This window comes from Heteronotia binoei, chromosome 19, assembly GCF_032191835.1.
Source record: "Heteronotia binoei isolate CCM8104 ecotype False Entrance Well chromosome 19, APGP_CSIRO_Hbin_v1, whole genome shotgun sequence".
Lineage (NCBI taxonomy): Eukaryota > Metazoa > Chordata > Lepidosauria > Squamata > Gekkonidae > Heteronotia > Heteronotia binoei.
The window spans coordinates 36,372,501-36,389,324 of record NC_083241.1 but is presented as its reverse complement, the minus strand read 5'-3'; the positions used below and the strand labels follow the sequence as shown (position 1 = coordinate 36,389,324).

At 47.6% G+C, this 16,824-nt stretch overlaps 1 protein-coding gene across 2 annotated transcripts in view; it reads left to right on the top strand.

Annotated features, from left to right (window-relative positions):
• Window positions 1–16,824, top strand: part of SCAPER (S-phase cyclin A associated protein in the ER) — a 251,036-nt gene that overhangs the window by 196,002 nt on the left and 38,210 nt on the right. For both annotated transcript variants that reach the window (XM_060259908.1, XM_060259909.1), the window contains one exon: window positions 5,926–6,081. In XM_060259908.1, coding sequence (XP_060115891.1) covers window positions 5,926–6,081 — 156 coding nt within the window. The remainder of the gene's footprint in view (window positions 1–5,925; window positions 6,082–16,824) is intronic.

Sequence of the window (16,824 nt, the reverse complement as noted above, 5' to 3'; positions counted from 1 at the left end):
CCCTGCATGGAAATCAAGACAGACAGTGAGAAACAAATAATTGAGCTATGGACACATGAAGCTACGTTATATTGAATCAGCTCCTCGGTCCATCAAGGTCAGTACTGTCTACTCAGACTGGCAGCGGCTCTCCAGGGTCCCAGGTGGAGGTCTTTCCCCTCACCTGCTGCCTGGTCCTTTCGACTGGAGATGCCGGGGATTGAACCTGAATCCTTCTGCACGCCCAGCAGAGGCTCCACCACTGAGCCACAGCCCCTCCTCTAATCTGGAATGTAGTGAGGGCGGCAAGCATAGATGGCTTTACACGGGGGTTAGACAGAATCAGCCCGGACTTGAATGGCTAGCACGATCTCATCAGACCTCAGAAGCAAAGAAAGGTCATTCCTGGTTAGTGCTTGGATGGGAGACCGCCAAGGAAGTCCAGGGTCACTACGCAGAGGCAGGCAATAGCAAACCGCTTCTGGACACCTCTCGCCTTTATAACGCTACAGGATCTCCGCTGATGGATCTCTCCTCCATGAATCTTTCTGGTGGTGGCAGGGAAAAGTGTTGTCAAATTGCAGCCAAGCTACGGCGAGGCCCGTAGCGTTATAAAGGCAAGAGGTGTCCAGAGGCGGTTTGGTGTAGTGGTTAAGTGTGCAGACTCTTATCTGGGAGAACCGGGTTTGATTCCCCACTCCTCCACTTGCACCTGCTGGAATGGCCTTGGGTCAGCCAGAGCTCTAAGTGTGCAGACTCTTATCTGGGAGAACCGAGTTTGATTCCCCACTCCTCCACTTGCACCTGCTGGAATGGCCTTGGGTCAGCCAGAGCTCTAAGTGTGCAGACTCTTATCTGGGAGAACCGGGTTTGATTCCCCACTCCTCCACTTGCACCTGCTGGAATGGCCTTGGGTCAGCCAGTGCTCTAAGTGTGCAGACTCTTATCTGGGAGAACCGAGTTTGATTCCCCACTCCTCTACTTGCACCTGCTGGAATGGCCTTGGGTCAGCCATAGTTCTAAGTGTGCAGACTCTTATCTGGGAGAACCGAGTTTGATTCCCCACTCCTCTACTTGCACCTGCTGGAATGGCCTTGGGTCAGCCATAGCTCTAAGTATGCAGACTCTTATCTGGGAGAACCGAGTTTGATTCCCCACTCCTCCACTTGCAGCTGCTGGAATGGCCTTGGGTCAGCCAGAGCTCTAAGTGTGCAGACTCTTATCTGGGAGAACCGGGTTTGATTCCCCACTCCTCCACTTGCACCTGCTAGCACCTGAGACTCTGAGATTCAGAGTGGAGGGCGGGATATAAATCCGATATCATCATCTTCTTCTATTGAAGGAGGTAGTGTGCACAGATTGCTTTTAAAAAAAAAAAACAACCCTATTTCTTCCCTCAGAATATTTATGCACCCATTGTTTGCATAGTTTTTTTTCATCCCCTTTTCCGAAAGATATGAAAGGGTACATTTAATTTTTCAAGGAGATCTTAATAAATTACTTTTTCCGTCTCTTCAGAACCCGCCATGCCCCTTGTGCTGACCCCAACTGGCCTTCTGCCCTCCTGTAACCTCTTGCACTGTATATTCTCGTGCCTTTCTCTTCCATTGGAGGATTGCATCTGTGTAGAAGGGAGAAAGGCAAATTATTCTTCCCCAGTACTTCACCCTGTTGCAGAGGGGTCTCCCAATCCTCAGAGGAGTTTTGGGGCAAACGGCAGGGCAGGTGGGGAAAAGACCCATTCTGCCAGCAGCTTCTGTTCTGCTGAATCCGTTCCAAAGAAAGGGGAGAGAAGTATATGAGGCTCAACCTACACAGCAACAAACCTTGTCCCTTCAAAGTTATTGCCATTGTTCTAAAGTATATTTTTAAATCTCTTCTCTGTATCAGGAGCTTCGGTGTCTTAACTACCTTGTAAAACAGAAAACAGTAAAACTCTATATTGAATCTGAAACGACCCCATTAAAATTACGAGTTCCCTCGTTTCGAATCAGGATTGAAAGAGACTCCGTTTTTATGTGACGTTAAGATAAGATGTGAGGATTTGTGTTCCACAAAGCAGTTATATTTTGCGGATTGTATTATTAAAGCAGCTATTCCAATACGTTCACGGGCTGGTCACACTGGCTAACATCCCAACCCAGTTGCTGAGTTCCCTGTAGCTTTGGTATTACCTTACGAGGATTGGAAAACTACCTTAGCAGTTGCTGAATATTTAGCTGTGGTGATTGGATCTTGGTCTGAGTCAGAAGAACGGTAAGATAAATTGTTGCGTTGTATGACGAACAGACAAGATCACCTCACTTATCTCCAATTCAAGAAAATCTGAATACAAATTCCTACTGCATACACAGATATTCTTTTCATGGTAAAGTGACCCCCAGTATTTCCATATCATATGAACCTTCCCATCAGAGGCTTTATTCTGGGTGCCACCCCTTTCCAGGGCCATGTGAGTGGAGATCAGAGACAAAGCCTTCTCTGTGGTGGCCCTTTGTAGAATAGCCCTCCCTACAGCAGTGTGCCTAGCGCCTGACCCATTCACTTTTATGTACCATGTGGAAACCTTATTCATCCAGCCATTTTGCTGAGTAACTCTCCCCCCTCACACACACACACACTTTATTATGATTTTATTGTCTGCGTATACTTTTATAGTCACTTATCTTAATCTGCCTTGTCTGCTATTTTGTCTCTTAGTTTTGATTTATGACTGTTTGAGATTGCGTTTAACTGTGTATCATGAGCCCTCCTTTAAGCGTTTTGTGAAGAGACCAGCCAACCGATACTTTGAAGAAATAACTCTCAACGCAAAGGATACAAAATAGAAAAGGAACAGGGTGTTTGAAAAGAATTGCCCTTAAACACATTGAGTTAAATCCTTTTTAAATGAATGCATTTACATATTGGAGGGGGTGGGGGGGTTAGCTGCCAGGTTCCACTCAGGGCCTGCGTGTGCTGTAGGGGTGGCCAAAGCTGAGAATCTAGGGAGCTGATGTCTCTCCATTCCATGGGGTATGCTCACTAGGGGAGACCAGGTAATGCTTGGAAAACGTTTCTTCACAGTCCCGCATACATATAAGAGCCCACACATGTTAGTTTCACCACTCTCTGGGCCTGGGCATCTCGATTCCTTCACCTTCACTTGCGCTGACAAGACCACCTCAGTTGCTTCCGGGAGTGCCTGGAGCCATCCATACTGGTTCTGCCCAGCACCTCACTGCAGCCATATTTAAATCAGCCCCCAATACTTGTCTTCCGCCTGGGAAGCATGAGAGGTGCCCTGGACCACCCTGCCCTCAGCATCTTCTCCAACTCAGAGAAACACCCTCCCTAGACCGGCCAGCAACCAGACTTGACCTAAACAGTGCCCTTCTGGCCAAACTCAGCCTGTGGGTTTGTGGGCGACCTCCAGGCTCTTAAGGAAGGGGATTATTAGGAAGGGAATTATTAGGATTATTAGGAAGGGAATTGAAAACAAATCAGCCAGTATCCTAATGCCCCTGTATAAATCGATGGTGCAGTCTCATTTGGAGTACTGTGTACAATTCTGGTCGCCGCACCTCAAAAAGGATATTATAGCATTGGAGAAAGTGCAGAGAAGGGCAACTAGAATGATTAAAGGGCTGGAGCACTTTCCCTATGAAGAAAGGTTGAAACGCTTGGGACTCTTTAGCTTGGAGAAACGTCGACTGCAGGGTGACATGATAGAGGTTTACAAGATAATGCATGGGATGGAGAAAGTAGAGAAAGAAGTCCTTTTCTCCCTTTCTCACAATACAAGAACTCATGGGCATTCAATGAAATTGCTGAGCAGACAGGTTAAAACGGATAAAAGGAAGTACTTCTTCACCCAAAGGGTGATTAACATGTGGAATTCACTGCCACAGGAGGTGGTGGCGGCCACAAGTATAGCCACCTTCAAGAAGGGTTTAGATAAAAATATGGAGCACAGGTCCATCAGTGGCTATTAGCCACAGTGTGTGTGTGTATATAACATTTTTTGCCACTGTGTGACACAGAGTGTTGGACTTGATGGGCCGTTGGCCTGATCCAACATGGCTTCTCTTATGTTCTTAAGGCGCTCCTGCCCTTTCCAACTCCCCTGTGCCACAGGGAAGGCCTGGCGTAATGAAGGTGAGTTTAAATTAAGAGCACAACTTTAAGCAGGAAAGCAGAGCGGACACCTGGCTATCGAGACCAATGACCTTTTTAAAAATCGGTGTGTCTCCACACGCCCATCCCAAACAGGTTTTTCAAAAAGTATGACATTTCAGGCGGTTGTGTTTTTCGAATTGGGAGGTCAGCTTTTTTGATATTCTTGTGCCGCCGAAACCCAACACCAGCTGAGCGGAGTGCAGGCATTCCCCACCCCCACCCCCTTGCTCTGAGGCAAAGCAGGAGAATCTGGTCCGTCCTTTCACCTGAGGCCCTTTCAGGGATCTAGTTTTAACGGAGGAATGAAAGGCACGATGACAAGGTAATAGGACAACGAGAAGGCGTTTCAGACGGGCAGGGCCGTATTGTCAAGGAGAGCCATTCACTCCGTAATCAGTTTATTGTGTGTTTTGGTGCTCAGCTGAGGGAAATTGGCACTTGCTGTGTGAGTCGGACCACCTTACAGCCATGGAGAGGAGCAGCCAATCAAAAGGGGAAGGGGACAGTAGACAGCCTCAAGCATAGCTACAGGAATTTCAGTCAGTATTTTTCTGTATCTCTCCCTAAAATAGAATTGTTAAAATTTTATTTAAAATGTTTATTACTGCCTTACAAAGCTCGAGGTGGCTGGCAACCAGTTTCCCCTCTAAGCTGAGTTAGTGTGAGCTAGCTCACAGTTTTCTAGCCTCTGGCTGACACGTTTTCATCTTAGCTTAGGCAAAATGGTCCCAGAGCAAGCTAACGCATGCCGTAGCTCACAACTTTAAGGCCAGTAGATCACAAAGCAGAATTTTTGCTCACAGGACTCCACAGCTTAGAAGGAGCATTGCTGGCAACATAAATAAAAGATATAAAATAAAATATGCACAAACACAACCCCCCCCCCCCCCCAATTTAAAACTCACAGTTTGGGACTGCTTTGATTGAACACCATATTAAATAAAACCATCTTCAGCTGTCTCCTAAAGATTGAAAGTGAAGTTGATTCTGTTGATTGAATGGCAGGATTGCTCAAGGAACAAAGTTTGAGTCCAGTTTCACCTTTAAGACTGACAAAAGTTTTATTCTGGGTATAAGAGCAAGTTTGGTGTAGTGGTTAAGTGTGCGGACTCTTAACTGGGAGAACCGGGTTTGATTCCCCACTCCTCCACTTGCACCTGCTGGAATGGCCTTGGGTCAGCCATAGCTCTGGCAGAGGTTGTCCTTGAAAGGGCAGCTGCTGTGAGAGCCCTCTCCAGCCCCACCCACCTCACAGGGTGTCTGTTGTGGGGGAGGAAGGTAAAGGAGATTGTGAGCCACTCTGAGACTCTTCGGAGTGGAGGGCGGGATATAAATCCAATATCTTCATCTACCTCACAGGGTGTCTGTTGTGGGGGGGGGGAAGGGAAAGGAGATTGTGAGCCGCTCTGAGACTCTTCGGAGTGGAGGGCGGGATATAAATCCAATATCTTCATCTACCTCACAGGGTGTCTGTTGTGGGGGAGGAAGGGAAAGGAGATTGTGAGCTGCTCTGAGACTCTTCGGAGTGGAGGGCGGGATATAAATCCAATATCTTCATCTACCTCACAGGGTGTCTGTTGTGGGGGAGGAAGGGAAAGGAGATTGTGAGCCGCTCTGAGACTCTTCGGAGTGGAGGGCGGGATATAAATCCAATATCTTCTTCTTCTAAGTTTTCGTGTACACACACACGCTTTTTCAAATGCACGGAAACAGAAGTCGTTGAAGTGGGCGACGGTTGGAATTGACACTATTTTTTTTACCTCCTTCCCTCTCTCTGTCTTTGGCTAGCTACGTGGTGAATATTGGACTAATCGAAACGCTGAGCTGCTGCTTCCTGTCTGTCCAAGGCCCGATTGACGAAAATCCCAAAATAGCAGCTTTCTTGCAAAATGCCACCGCGGCCTTGCAGGGGATGTGCCAGCTGTGTTTTGCTGTCAATGGAAGGTAAGTGGACTTTTGCCGTCAGAGGGATGCCTTGTATGTGCGTGGGAAAGCTTTGGAGCTGTGGATGCCAAGCGAGCTGAACCACAAAGGAGGGGCGGACCGGGGTGATAAACTCCAGTTCAGAGCCCCTCCCCTCCCTCACAGACCCAGGTGCCCAATGGGCCGCTCCAGCCGCAGCCAGAGCTAACTACCTCTGGCCCTGCCGAGAAGCCAAAGGGGAAATCCCTTCCTTTCATTTGCCTCCCAGCCCCAGATAAGTCCAGGGGCATCTCCTGAGAGCCAGTTTGGTGTAGTGGTCAGGCCTCAGATTCAGCAGGAGCTCACAGGAGCACAACTCCTGAACCTTTCTGAGGGTTCCACCTCCTCCTTCCCACCTTGTCCATTAAATAGTAGGTGCAGCTGCATTACAATCCCTGGATGAGCTCCACCACCTATTTTTCTACAAAACAACCCCTGGTAGTGGTTAAGTGTGCAGACTTATCTGGGAGAACTGGGTTTGATTCCCCATTCCTCTACTTGCACCTGCTGAACTGGCCTTGGGTCAGCTATAGCTTTTGTAGGAGTTGTTCTTGAAAGGGCAGCTGCTGTAAGAGCTCTTTCTGCCCCATCTACCTCACAGGGTATCTGTTGTGGGGGGGGGGAAGGTAAAGGAGATTGTGACCGCTCTGAAACTCTGAGATTCAGAGTATAGGGTGGGATATAAATCCAATATCTTCTTCTTCTAGTGGAAGCAGGTGTGCAAAGCCAGATCAGAAGCAGATACCCTCCCCCCCCAACATTGCCTGTTTAAGCCCTAGGAGAAAGGCTTTCTTTAAAAACTTCAGCCTGTCCTATTGCACTATTAGTTAGCAGCTGGTTATCAAATCCAGTTCTCATAGCAGTTGTAAGCCATTCTAAAGGATTTTGAAACATTTGGTTGCCTTCAAAATCAGTGTGAGGGTTCCCACAATAGCAGAACTAGTGGTTTTGTCTTGTTATCGTAGCTGTAAACCTCCCAGAGCCAGTCTCTGGAAAGGTGACATAAGCCTTTACTAAATAAACTGGGTGGAATAGATATTATGAATGACCCAAGGAAGTTTCTCAGGCGTGGCTGTCGGGCCTGCCCTTAATCCATTCCATGCACACAAACTGTGGTTTAGTCTTCGTTTGCAAGTTTGCTTTGCAGGAGAATCTCTAACCTCTAGTGCTTTAGTTTGGGTGAAACCAAAAATTGTGGCTCTCTGACACTTAGAAAGGCTTGTGTGAGCCTGTTTGTGTGAAGCCAGACCAATTGGTGCCCACATCTGAAGTATACCAGTGTTTCTAGGAGGAGGGAGGAGGAAGAGATGGATTTATACCCCACCCTTCACTCAGAGCCTCAGGATGATTTACAATCTCCTTTCCCTTCCTCTCCACACAACAGGTACCCTGTGAGATAGGTGGGTCTGAGAGAGCTCTCAGAGAACTGCTCTTGAGAGAACAACTCTGAGAGAACTGTGGCTGACACAAGATCACCCAGCAGCTACATGTGGAGAAGTGGGGAATCAAACCTGTTTCTCCCAGATTAGAGTCCATGCACTTAACCACTATGCCAGACTGGGTCTCAGTGGACTTACCACAACTTTCCATCACTACTACTCCACCTCTTGGCCTCACTTAATGGAGCAGCAGAAGCAAAACGGGGGTGAGGACATTGTCATCCAGCACTCTAGGAATTCCCCTCATCTCTATGGCTTTTACCATAGAGATTAGAAGGATTCCTAGAGTGTCATACAATGTCATTTCCCCCAAATGCGCCTGCTCCACCAGCACTCCTGTTAGGCAACCCTTGTCTCTAACCCTCAAGGCCTTGGATCTGTTGAGATCAGTCAGATAGGTCAGGCTGTTCATCACAAACTGAAATTCATTTACTTGAGTGCCTGCTAGATATATGCCTAATAATTCCACGCTCATTGACCTCCCCCACCAAATTTTATATTTTATTTTCATTTCCTTCATTTCTCGTTGGCCTTTCCGATCGAGACTCCTGGTAAATTACAGAGTCATAAAAGACAATGTGAAAATAAAATGATATTGCTGTCCACGGATTTTAGAAATTACTAACAAAAGAAGTAAAATCCAAAGAGCCTGCAGGGATCGTATAAAAACCATGTAATGAGAATGAAAAGGAGGTGCTAACAAGGAGTCCCAGGTAGCAATATATATTTAAGACGTTCAGAGCCAGGTTATGAATTTTATTCCCACGACAGCCTTTAAAAATAATGATTGTACTATTCGATATATCAAAAGGACCTTCACACTAATCTGACAGCATAAATTCAAACAGTATTACAGAATGGTTAATGTTTTGCTGTTGAAATGAAGGAATCCATAACTGTGAAGATACGCGTGTTTATAATGAAATATGAGCTGTTCTTTTATTGGCACGGTCTTAAATTAGATTTAGCAGTATCTTGCCGTTCAAGTTTTTTAAAAAATGTAGTACTAATAATAAGTGTTTGATTTCTCCTTCTTTGCGCGTAAAAGGGAGACATACTCTTTCCTAACATTTTTAGTAATTAGATTGTCAATTTTGAAGTTCCCCATGTAGGTATTTTGAAGTTCCACTTAAGACAGCTTCGTGTGTTCATATGATCTGGGATTAAACCACAATTCTGTGCAAAGTTATTCCAGTTTAAATTCAGTAGATTTCTGCCAGTTTAGACTAGGGTAACTGTGAGGGATCGGTCAGTGTCTGCTTGGAAGGGTGACCACAATAAAATCTTCCCCAGTCACCTTCCCTCAGGCACACAGAAATCCTGTCAGAACTCTAAGAAAATAGGCGCCAGAGGGTTTTAAATTCAAAAACCAAAGAAAATATTTATTGGATAACAAAAGGCAAGGAAGAGGGATCAAATGATATTGATTATAACTAATTAACAACAAAGAATCAGTTGGCAGGCAAATGGTTGGCAAATAATCAGTGATCAAACACAGAGAATTGTTAGGCTGAGGTGAAATCAACTATATATCACTGGCAAGAAGAGTTTCTAAACTACCAAACAGGAAGGCTTCAGAATCCCACTGAATTCTATGACAGGCAGGCAGTTCCTTCTGGGCACTAAGAAAGTTATTCCAGTTTAAATTCAGCATATTTCTGATGGCTTAGACTAGGGTGACTCTGCAAGGATTGAGCTGTTAGATCTTCCTGCAGGGAGTTCTTATCACAGGTAAGTATTCCAAAATGAGATCCTCCATCTTCATTCTGGGCTGGGGCAGCCCGTTTGGCTGGCTCGTTCTCCTTCATGTATAGATCTGCTCAGCGCACAAGTTATGTAACTGCTGGCCTCTCTGAAATTTATTCCCCGTCTCCCTCCCCTCTCTTCCTTGTGTCACCCTGGAAACTGTTTAAGTTCCATCAGGCAGAGAATGGACACCTCGTTCTCTTGCAAGTGCCATATTAGACTCGGGCACCTCCAGGCGGTGTCTGGCGTTCTTCTAGAATCACAACTGGTCTGTGGACAGAGATCTCCCCCCCCACCCCCCCGGGAGAAAACCGTAGCATCAGCAAGGGTGGACTCGACAGGATCACATCTCTCATGAGCTCCCTCCCCAGGCCCATAGCCAGAAAATCTTAGCTAGGGGAGCCCCAGGGGAGAAAAAAAAATTTGAGGGAGGGGCCAAAATGACGTCTGACTTTGCGCTGCTCGCTGCCTAGATCACGAACTGCATCAGGAAGGTGCCCAAGTTGCGAAGGGGGGGGGTAACTTTCAAAAGAAGTGGCAGAGCTTGTCTCCCTCTCGAGCAATGCTGCGCTTGTTCAGAGTGGCAGTGAGTGATGGTGAGCAAAGGGGGCAGATTGGAAGGCCATAGAGATGGAAGGAGGGGTTGAATGGAGTGGCCTGGCCCCCCTGTAGCTATGGGCCTGTCCCTCTCCAAACTCTGCCTTCCCCAGGCTCCACCCACAAATTTTCAGAAATTTCCCAACCCAGAGTTGACCACCTTAGGTTCTATAAATACACCCTCTCATCCTGGGGAAAAAGCATACAGATACCGCTAGGCACATAGCAGATGGCAGAGGCGGGATTGAAAGTTAGAGTTTTAAAACTCTCAGAACTACCAGCCTTGTCCAAATTTGGGGTTTGCATCTGGCATTAGCCTTTAAAAAAAAATGTGGGCAAGCAAGCACTAATCTCCAGTTTTCCGGAAATCTCCGGAGAGCCAGTTTGGTGTAGTGGTTAAGTGTGCAAACTCTTATCTGGGAGAACCGGGTTTGATTCCCCACTCCTCCACTTGCAGCTGCTGGAACGGCCTTGGATCAGCCGTAGCTCTGGCAGAGGTTGTCCTTGAAAGGGCAGCTGCTGTGAGAGCCCTCTCCAGCCCCACACACCTCACAGGGTGTCTGTTGTGGGGGAGGGAGATAAAGGAGATTGTGAGCCGCTCTGAGACTCTTTGGAGTGGAGGGCGGGATATAAATCCAATATCATCTTCTTCTTCTTCTTCTCCTGGGTGACATATCTTTTGCCCCTAAGTGTGCCTGGGATTGCAGCCTTAAAGTTGCTAAAACTTCTCTTGCCATTCTGATCTTCTGCCCCGTGGAGTCAATCCACAGCAGCTGTACCTTCTGATTTGTTTGGCTCCCCTCCCCCGTTGCTCAGGCTTTATGCAGGCTGTCCATCAAGGGTAGGATAGACACTTCCCATGCTTTGAAACAGGTGCTTGTACGCAGGTGTCAATCTGTATAACTGTGAATTGGGAGCCCTGTACCAGGGGCCCTCCACCTCGTGCCCTGTGGATGTGTGTGTAAAGTGCTATCGTGTCACCACCAATTTATGGCGACCTCATAGTGTTTTCGGAAGAGCCCCATGGTGCAATTAAAGCTGCAGTACTGCAGTCCTGAGCTCCGCTCACGACCTGAGTTCAGTCTCCCGGTGAAAGGTGGGTTTTCAGGTAGCCGGCTTGAGGTTGACTCAGCCTTCCATCTTTCCGAGGTCGGTAAAATGAGTACCCAGCTTGCTGGGGGGGAAGCGTAGATGACTGGGGAAGGCGATGGCAAACCACCCCGTAAAAAGTCTGCCGTGAAAACGTTGTGAAAGCAACGTCACCAGCAGAGTCAGAAACGACTGGTGCTTGCACAGGGGACCTTTCCTTTTCCTTTTCATAGTGTTTTCAAAACAAGAGACGGTCAGAGGTGGTTTGCCATCCCCTGTCTCTGCATAGCAACCCTGGCCTACCCTGGTGCTCTCCCATCCAAAGACGAACCAGGGCTGACCCCGCTTTGCTTCCAAGATCTGGTGAGAACGGGCTAGCCTGAGCCATCCAGATCTGTTGTAACCCAACGGTATCGCCGTAAGCTGCCAATTGACTTGACGACACTTTCCACCACCGCCACCATGACCCGTGTAAAAATAAAAGACAGAAATCCACTTTCGTCTAACTTGGTGCCCCTAAAAGTCGGGCACCCTAGACAGCAGCCTAGTATGCCAGTACTGCGAGGGTGGCCCTGTGGCGATATCGACAGGTTAGATGTACAGAAACGAGGCTGTGGGTCCAGCGGCTGAGAATCAAGTCCCGTCTTCAAAACCATAAAGTCAAAAAAGACTGGCGGGTTTTTAACAGCCTTGGACGAAGATGTGAGACATTACAGCAGACAAAAGTGTTAACAGGCTCGGCCGCTTCTTGGGCTCCATCCAAAGATCGCTGAAGCGCTCGGGAACCGTTCCAAAGGCGTTAGCAGCCTTCATGTCCAGTCTCTTAAGAACATTGCGCCAGTGGCTATAAAAGAGACTTAACGGGAACAGACCTTTCAGCGAAATGGCTTGGCAGTGCAGGACAGAATCTCCCCGGCTAACCGCATGCATAGAAAACATCCCCAGACAGTATATCTGCAAGTCCACCTCCGCGTCTGAGAGCGAAAACAGGACTTCGTTTCTGTGTCTTGTACTGAAAGGGGGCGGGGGGGGGAACCCAGCATCTGAATCTTTTGTCACTCACCAATTAATCTTGAGGTCGGATCGTTGGCTCACGTATCCTTGGAATATGCCAGGAGTTTTTGTGCACAAGAATAAGCAAAAAAAGGTCAGGTCGGAAGGATGTAAAGGATGCGTGCTGCTTTGTGTTGTGCTTTATTGCCGCAATTAAGATAATGCCTGTTTTGGCTGCTGAGCGGCAAATAAAATATAAGCAGTTTGCTTGGGGACAGGCTGTCCTGGACCCTGCTGCCAGCAGACAGCATAATCGGCAGACGATGAAGACTGCGGGCAAGAAGGGGAGTTGGTAACTGGACAAGCGCTGAGCACCTCGGTTACCGTTTGCGCTTGGCCCACAGAGAGGAAGAAGAAGAAGACTGCAGATTTATACCCCGCCCTTCTCTCTGAATCAGAGACTCAGAGCGGCTTACAATCGCCTATATCTTCTCCCCCCCACAACAGGCACCCTCTGAGGTGAGTGGGGCTGAGAGGGCTCTCACAACAGCTGCCCTTTCAAGGACAACCTCTGCCAGAGCTCTGGCTGACCCAAGGCCATTCAAGCTGCTGTAAGTGGAGGAGTGGGGAATCAAACCCGGTTCTCCCAGATAAGAGTCTGCGCACTTAACCACTGCACCAGACTGGCTGTCCATCACCCCTCATGTTTGCATACTTCAGGCCAGTCACACTATGAGATGTATGCAAGTCTGTATCAGAGTATGTTTAACATGGGCTGTCCCAACTGGAATCTGGGTTCAAATCTCTACAATGTCATGAAGCTTGCTAGGTAGCCTCAGGCCCCGTCACACACATTCCACCTAACCTGCTTCACAGGGTTGTTGTGAGGATAAAATTCCGTAGGAATATCCCATTCCTTAGGGTGAGATAAAAATGGACTAGATGGATTTATTAAAGGGGCTTAGAGTTATTAATATTTATTTAATTGATTGTCCATTTATTCATTCAGGGCCAGTTTGGTGTAGTGGTTAAGTGTGCGGACTCTTATCTGGGAGAACCGGGTTTGATTCCCCACTCCTCCACTTGCACTTGCTGGAATGGCCTTGGGTCAGCCATAGCTCTGGCAGAGGTTGTCCTTGAAAGGGCAGCTGCCGTGAGAGCCCTCTCCAGCCCCACCCACCTCACAGGGTGTCTGTTGTAGGGGAGGAAGGGAAAGGAGATTGTGAGCCGCTCTGAGAGTCTTCGGAGTGGAGGGCGGGATATAAATCCAATATCTTCTATCTTCTTCTTAATAGAGAAAGCCCAGCAGGAACTCATTTGCATATCAGGCCACACCTCCTGGTGCCAAGCCAGCCAGATCTGCATACCTATGCATTCCTGCTCCCAAAAAAAAAAGCTTTGTGTTTATTTAATAAATTGATAGATTTATTAAATAGGGACTTAAAATCATTTTGCACATGGTTCATTGGTCCTCCCTAAAGTCGCCGTCTGCTGTACACATTTTGAATATAAGCATTGGGTACATTTGATCAGTTTATTAGTGTTGGGTGCGATCCAAGGAGAAACTAAATCTTTCGGATTTCGGTGGGATTTGAGCTCCCCGATGCGCTGTCACATTCCTGTTCCCTCTATTAGTCGTGTTAATTCACAGCTTCCTCTTACACCAAAAGGTTCCAAGAACAGCGGTGTTGGCGTCCCTGCATTTGATATCCGCAGACCCCCTCCTACCATTTAACCTTTGATAACTAAACTGGGGAAACGTATTAGCAAAAGTGCATTGTATGGCCCGTGTGCATGTGTTAAAATCTTCTTCCTTGCCTACGTTGTCCCTCTGTTTTTGTAAACTTCAAAGCTTATTTAAGAAAAAGAATGGGGATAGGAAGAGAAGTTGGTATCCCACATTCCTTCCCCTCCCCCCCCCCCCGTCTTAAATTTTCCATCCTTATATGGGCAGCGGGGTATAAATCTACTGTCTTCTTCTTCGGTCTTTTTTAGCCGGGTCAGCCCCAGTTAGTACTTGGATGGAAGGCAATGGCCAACCACCTCTGAATGTCTCTTGCCTTGAAAAGCCTTTGGGGTTGCCATAAGTGAGATGCAGTTTGATGGCAAAAATGTATATAATTAAAGGAAGGGTCTTAGGAACAAGGTGACCTGAAAACAAGAAGATGGTGAGATGGGGCAGACATGTAAGGTCTTGCTCAACATAACCACCCTTTCTTCCTCTACCTTTCCACCCCCCCCCCCCCCCCCCGGCCTGCCAATATCCCATCTATCCTTCTGTGTCCTCTGCCATTTATGTCTGGCAAATTCTCAAGAATGTATTTACACAAAAACCAGAAATATGCTCTCATGTACCTAATTTATATAATTCATTGTGGGCCTCAAACGTGCTCTTCATGGTAGTGAAATTTTGGGGTTTTATTTCACCAGAGCCAGTCTGGTGTAGTGGTTAAGTGCATGGACTCTTTATCTGGGAGAAGCGGGTTTGATTCTCCACTCCTCCACTTGCAGCTGCTGGAATGGCCTTGGGTCAGCCATAGCTCTGGCAGAGGTTGTCCTTGAAAGGGCAGCTGCTGTGAGAGCCCTCTCAGCCCCACCCACCTCACAGGGTGTCTGTTGTGGGGGAGGAAGATAAGAAATTGTAAGCCTCTTTGAGACTCTGATTCAGAGAGAAGGGCGGGATATAAATCTATGGTGGTGGTGGTTGTCGTCTTCTTCTTCCTCTTCTCTGGAGTCCCAGAAGGCAGAGAAGTGGGACAGGAAAATCTCTGAGACACTGAGATTCAAAGTGAAGGGCGGGATCCAATATCTTCATATTAATCTAAGGACAGAATGCATACTCAGACTTGGTAGTGTTTTGTTTTTAAAGCCACTTGGAGAAGAGAATGCTCCTCTCTCCTTTTGTTTGGTGACTCCAAATACCTTTATCCCAAAAACAAACGAGGACTCCCCTGACCTGGATGGCCCAGGCTAGCCTGATCTCGTCAGATCTCAGAATCGCAGCAAGCCCTGGTTTAACACTCGGAGGGGAGACCACCGAGGAAGTCTTGGGTCACTGGTCAGAGGCAGGCAACGGCATACCACCTCTGTCTGTCTCTGCTGTGGCTTGGGTGGCCCAGGCTAGCCCGATCTCATATCTCAGAAGCTAAGCAGGGTCAACCAAGGTTAGTACTTGGATAGGAGACTACCAAGGGAGAGGCAGGCAACAGCAAACCACCTCTAAACATCTCCTGCCTTGAAAACCCTACTGTGTTGACCATAAAGCAACAGCAGCTTAACCATGAGGACCTACTCTGTCTGTGTTGACTGAACGACGCAGTTCCAGATAAGCGAAGGAAGATCTGATGGGCACATGGACAAAACCATACTAAATTCACCTTCCTTCCTTCCTTCCTTCCTTCCTTCCTTCCTTCCTTCCTTCCTTCCTTCCTTCCTTCCTTCCTTCCTTCCTTCCTTCCTTCCTTCCTTCCTTCCTTCCTTCCTCCCTCCCTCCCTCCCTCCCTCCCTCCCTCCCTCCCTCCCTTCCTTCCTTCCTTCCTTCCTTCCTTCCTTCCTTCCTTCCTTCCTTCCTTCCGTTCCAACTATCTGGGTAACTTAATCTGTGCTCTGTGATTTTTTTTGTTTTTTTAAAACAACCTAGCAATAGCTGATCCTCACTATGGAAAGCGAGTCAGGATGCGCTTCTGAGAACTCTCATGATATTTTTGCTAGTCTTTTGCTCTCCAGTTTTAAAAATAGACAATTTGTAGAGATTTAATGTTTAAACGGGGGTTTCTTAACACGGGGGCAGAGGGAGGCGGGTCTTTCAAGCCAAGGTTCTTGGAAGTTTATTACACCTAAGAGATACTCTGTTTTGACCCAAATGACTCTCCAAATGGTTATAAAAGTACTTAATTTCCCGCATCTCTCATACGGGGGAGGGGGCACACTGCTGTTGGAATCAATAAGGTCTCTTAGGGTTTGGGTTGTAAACAGTTAGGTTGAAAGCGATCACAACTGACAGTTAACGCCGGCGGGAGCCCACAGCCCGTTCACGTACCAAGTCATGCGCATTGCAAGGAAATATCAGAAGTAAACATTTCGGCAAGCCAAACACAACAGGCAAGCTTTGGCTTTCCTCATGCCGGTTTTGCTGGACCGCAGCAGTTCCGATTCGATTTCACATCCTGTGCCGTTCCTGCCAAAAGACATATTTCTGACTTGCGCCATTCCAGTCGAGCTCGCAGGAAGGGGGTGTGCTCCCGCTTACTATCCACTGAAACAGCCCGACTTACTTCCATCCCTGACACGAGGCCTGCGTCTCAGGAAGCCTCACAGCCTACCTACTCCAGCGGTAGCTAAGTTCATGCCACGAACCACCTGTCGAGCCGAGCCCTGCCACCCAAGGGCCTGGTCCACTTCCCTGAAACATCAGGAGGTGCTATATTGCATTGGGGAATGGTGCTCAGATGACTCACGGCTGTCATGTGGAAGAGCCACAGTGTGGTGCCCCGGGCTGGTGAGTGAGCATCACTGCTCTAGCAGAAGCCCTTGAGCACCAGCTGACATTATTTATTATTTATTTACTTACTGCTTTAGTCTTACATCCTGCCCTCTCCTCAAGCGGACTCAAGGCGGCTAACAGCCAATTCAGAAACATTTACAATTACAATTTAAAATGATAAAACAACCATTTGGACGTATGAAGCTGCCTTATACTGAATCAGACCCTCTTTGGTCCATCAAAGTCAGTCTTGTCTTCTCAGACTGGCAGCGGCTCTCCAGGGTCTCAAGCTGAGGTTTTTCACACCTATTTGCCTGGACCCTTTTTTGGAGATGCCAGGGATTGAACCTGGGGCCTTCTGCTTACCAAGCAGATGCA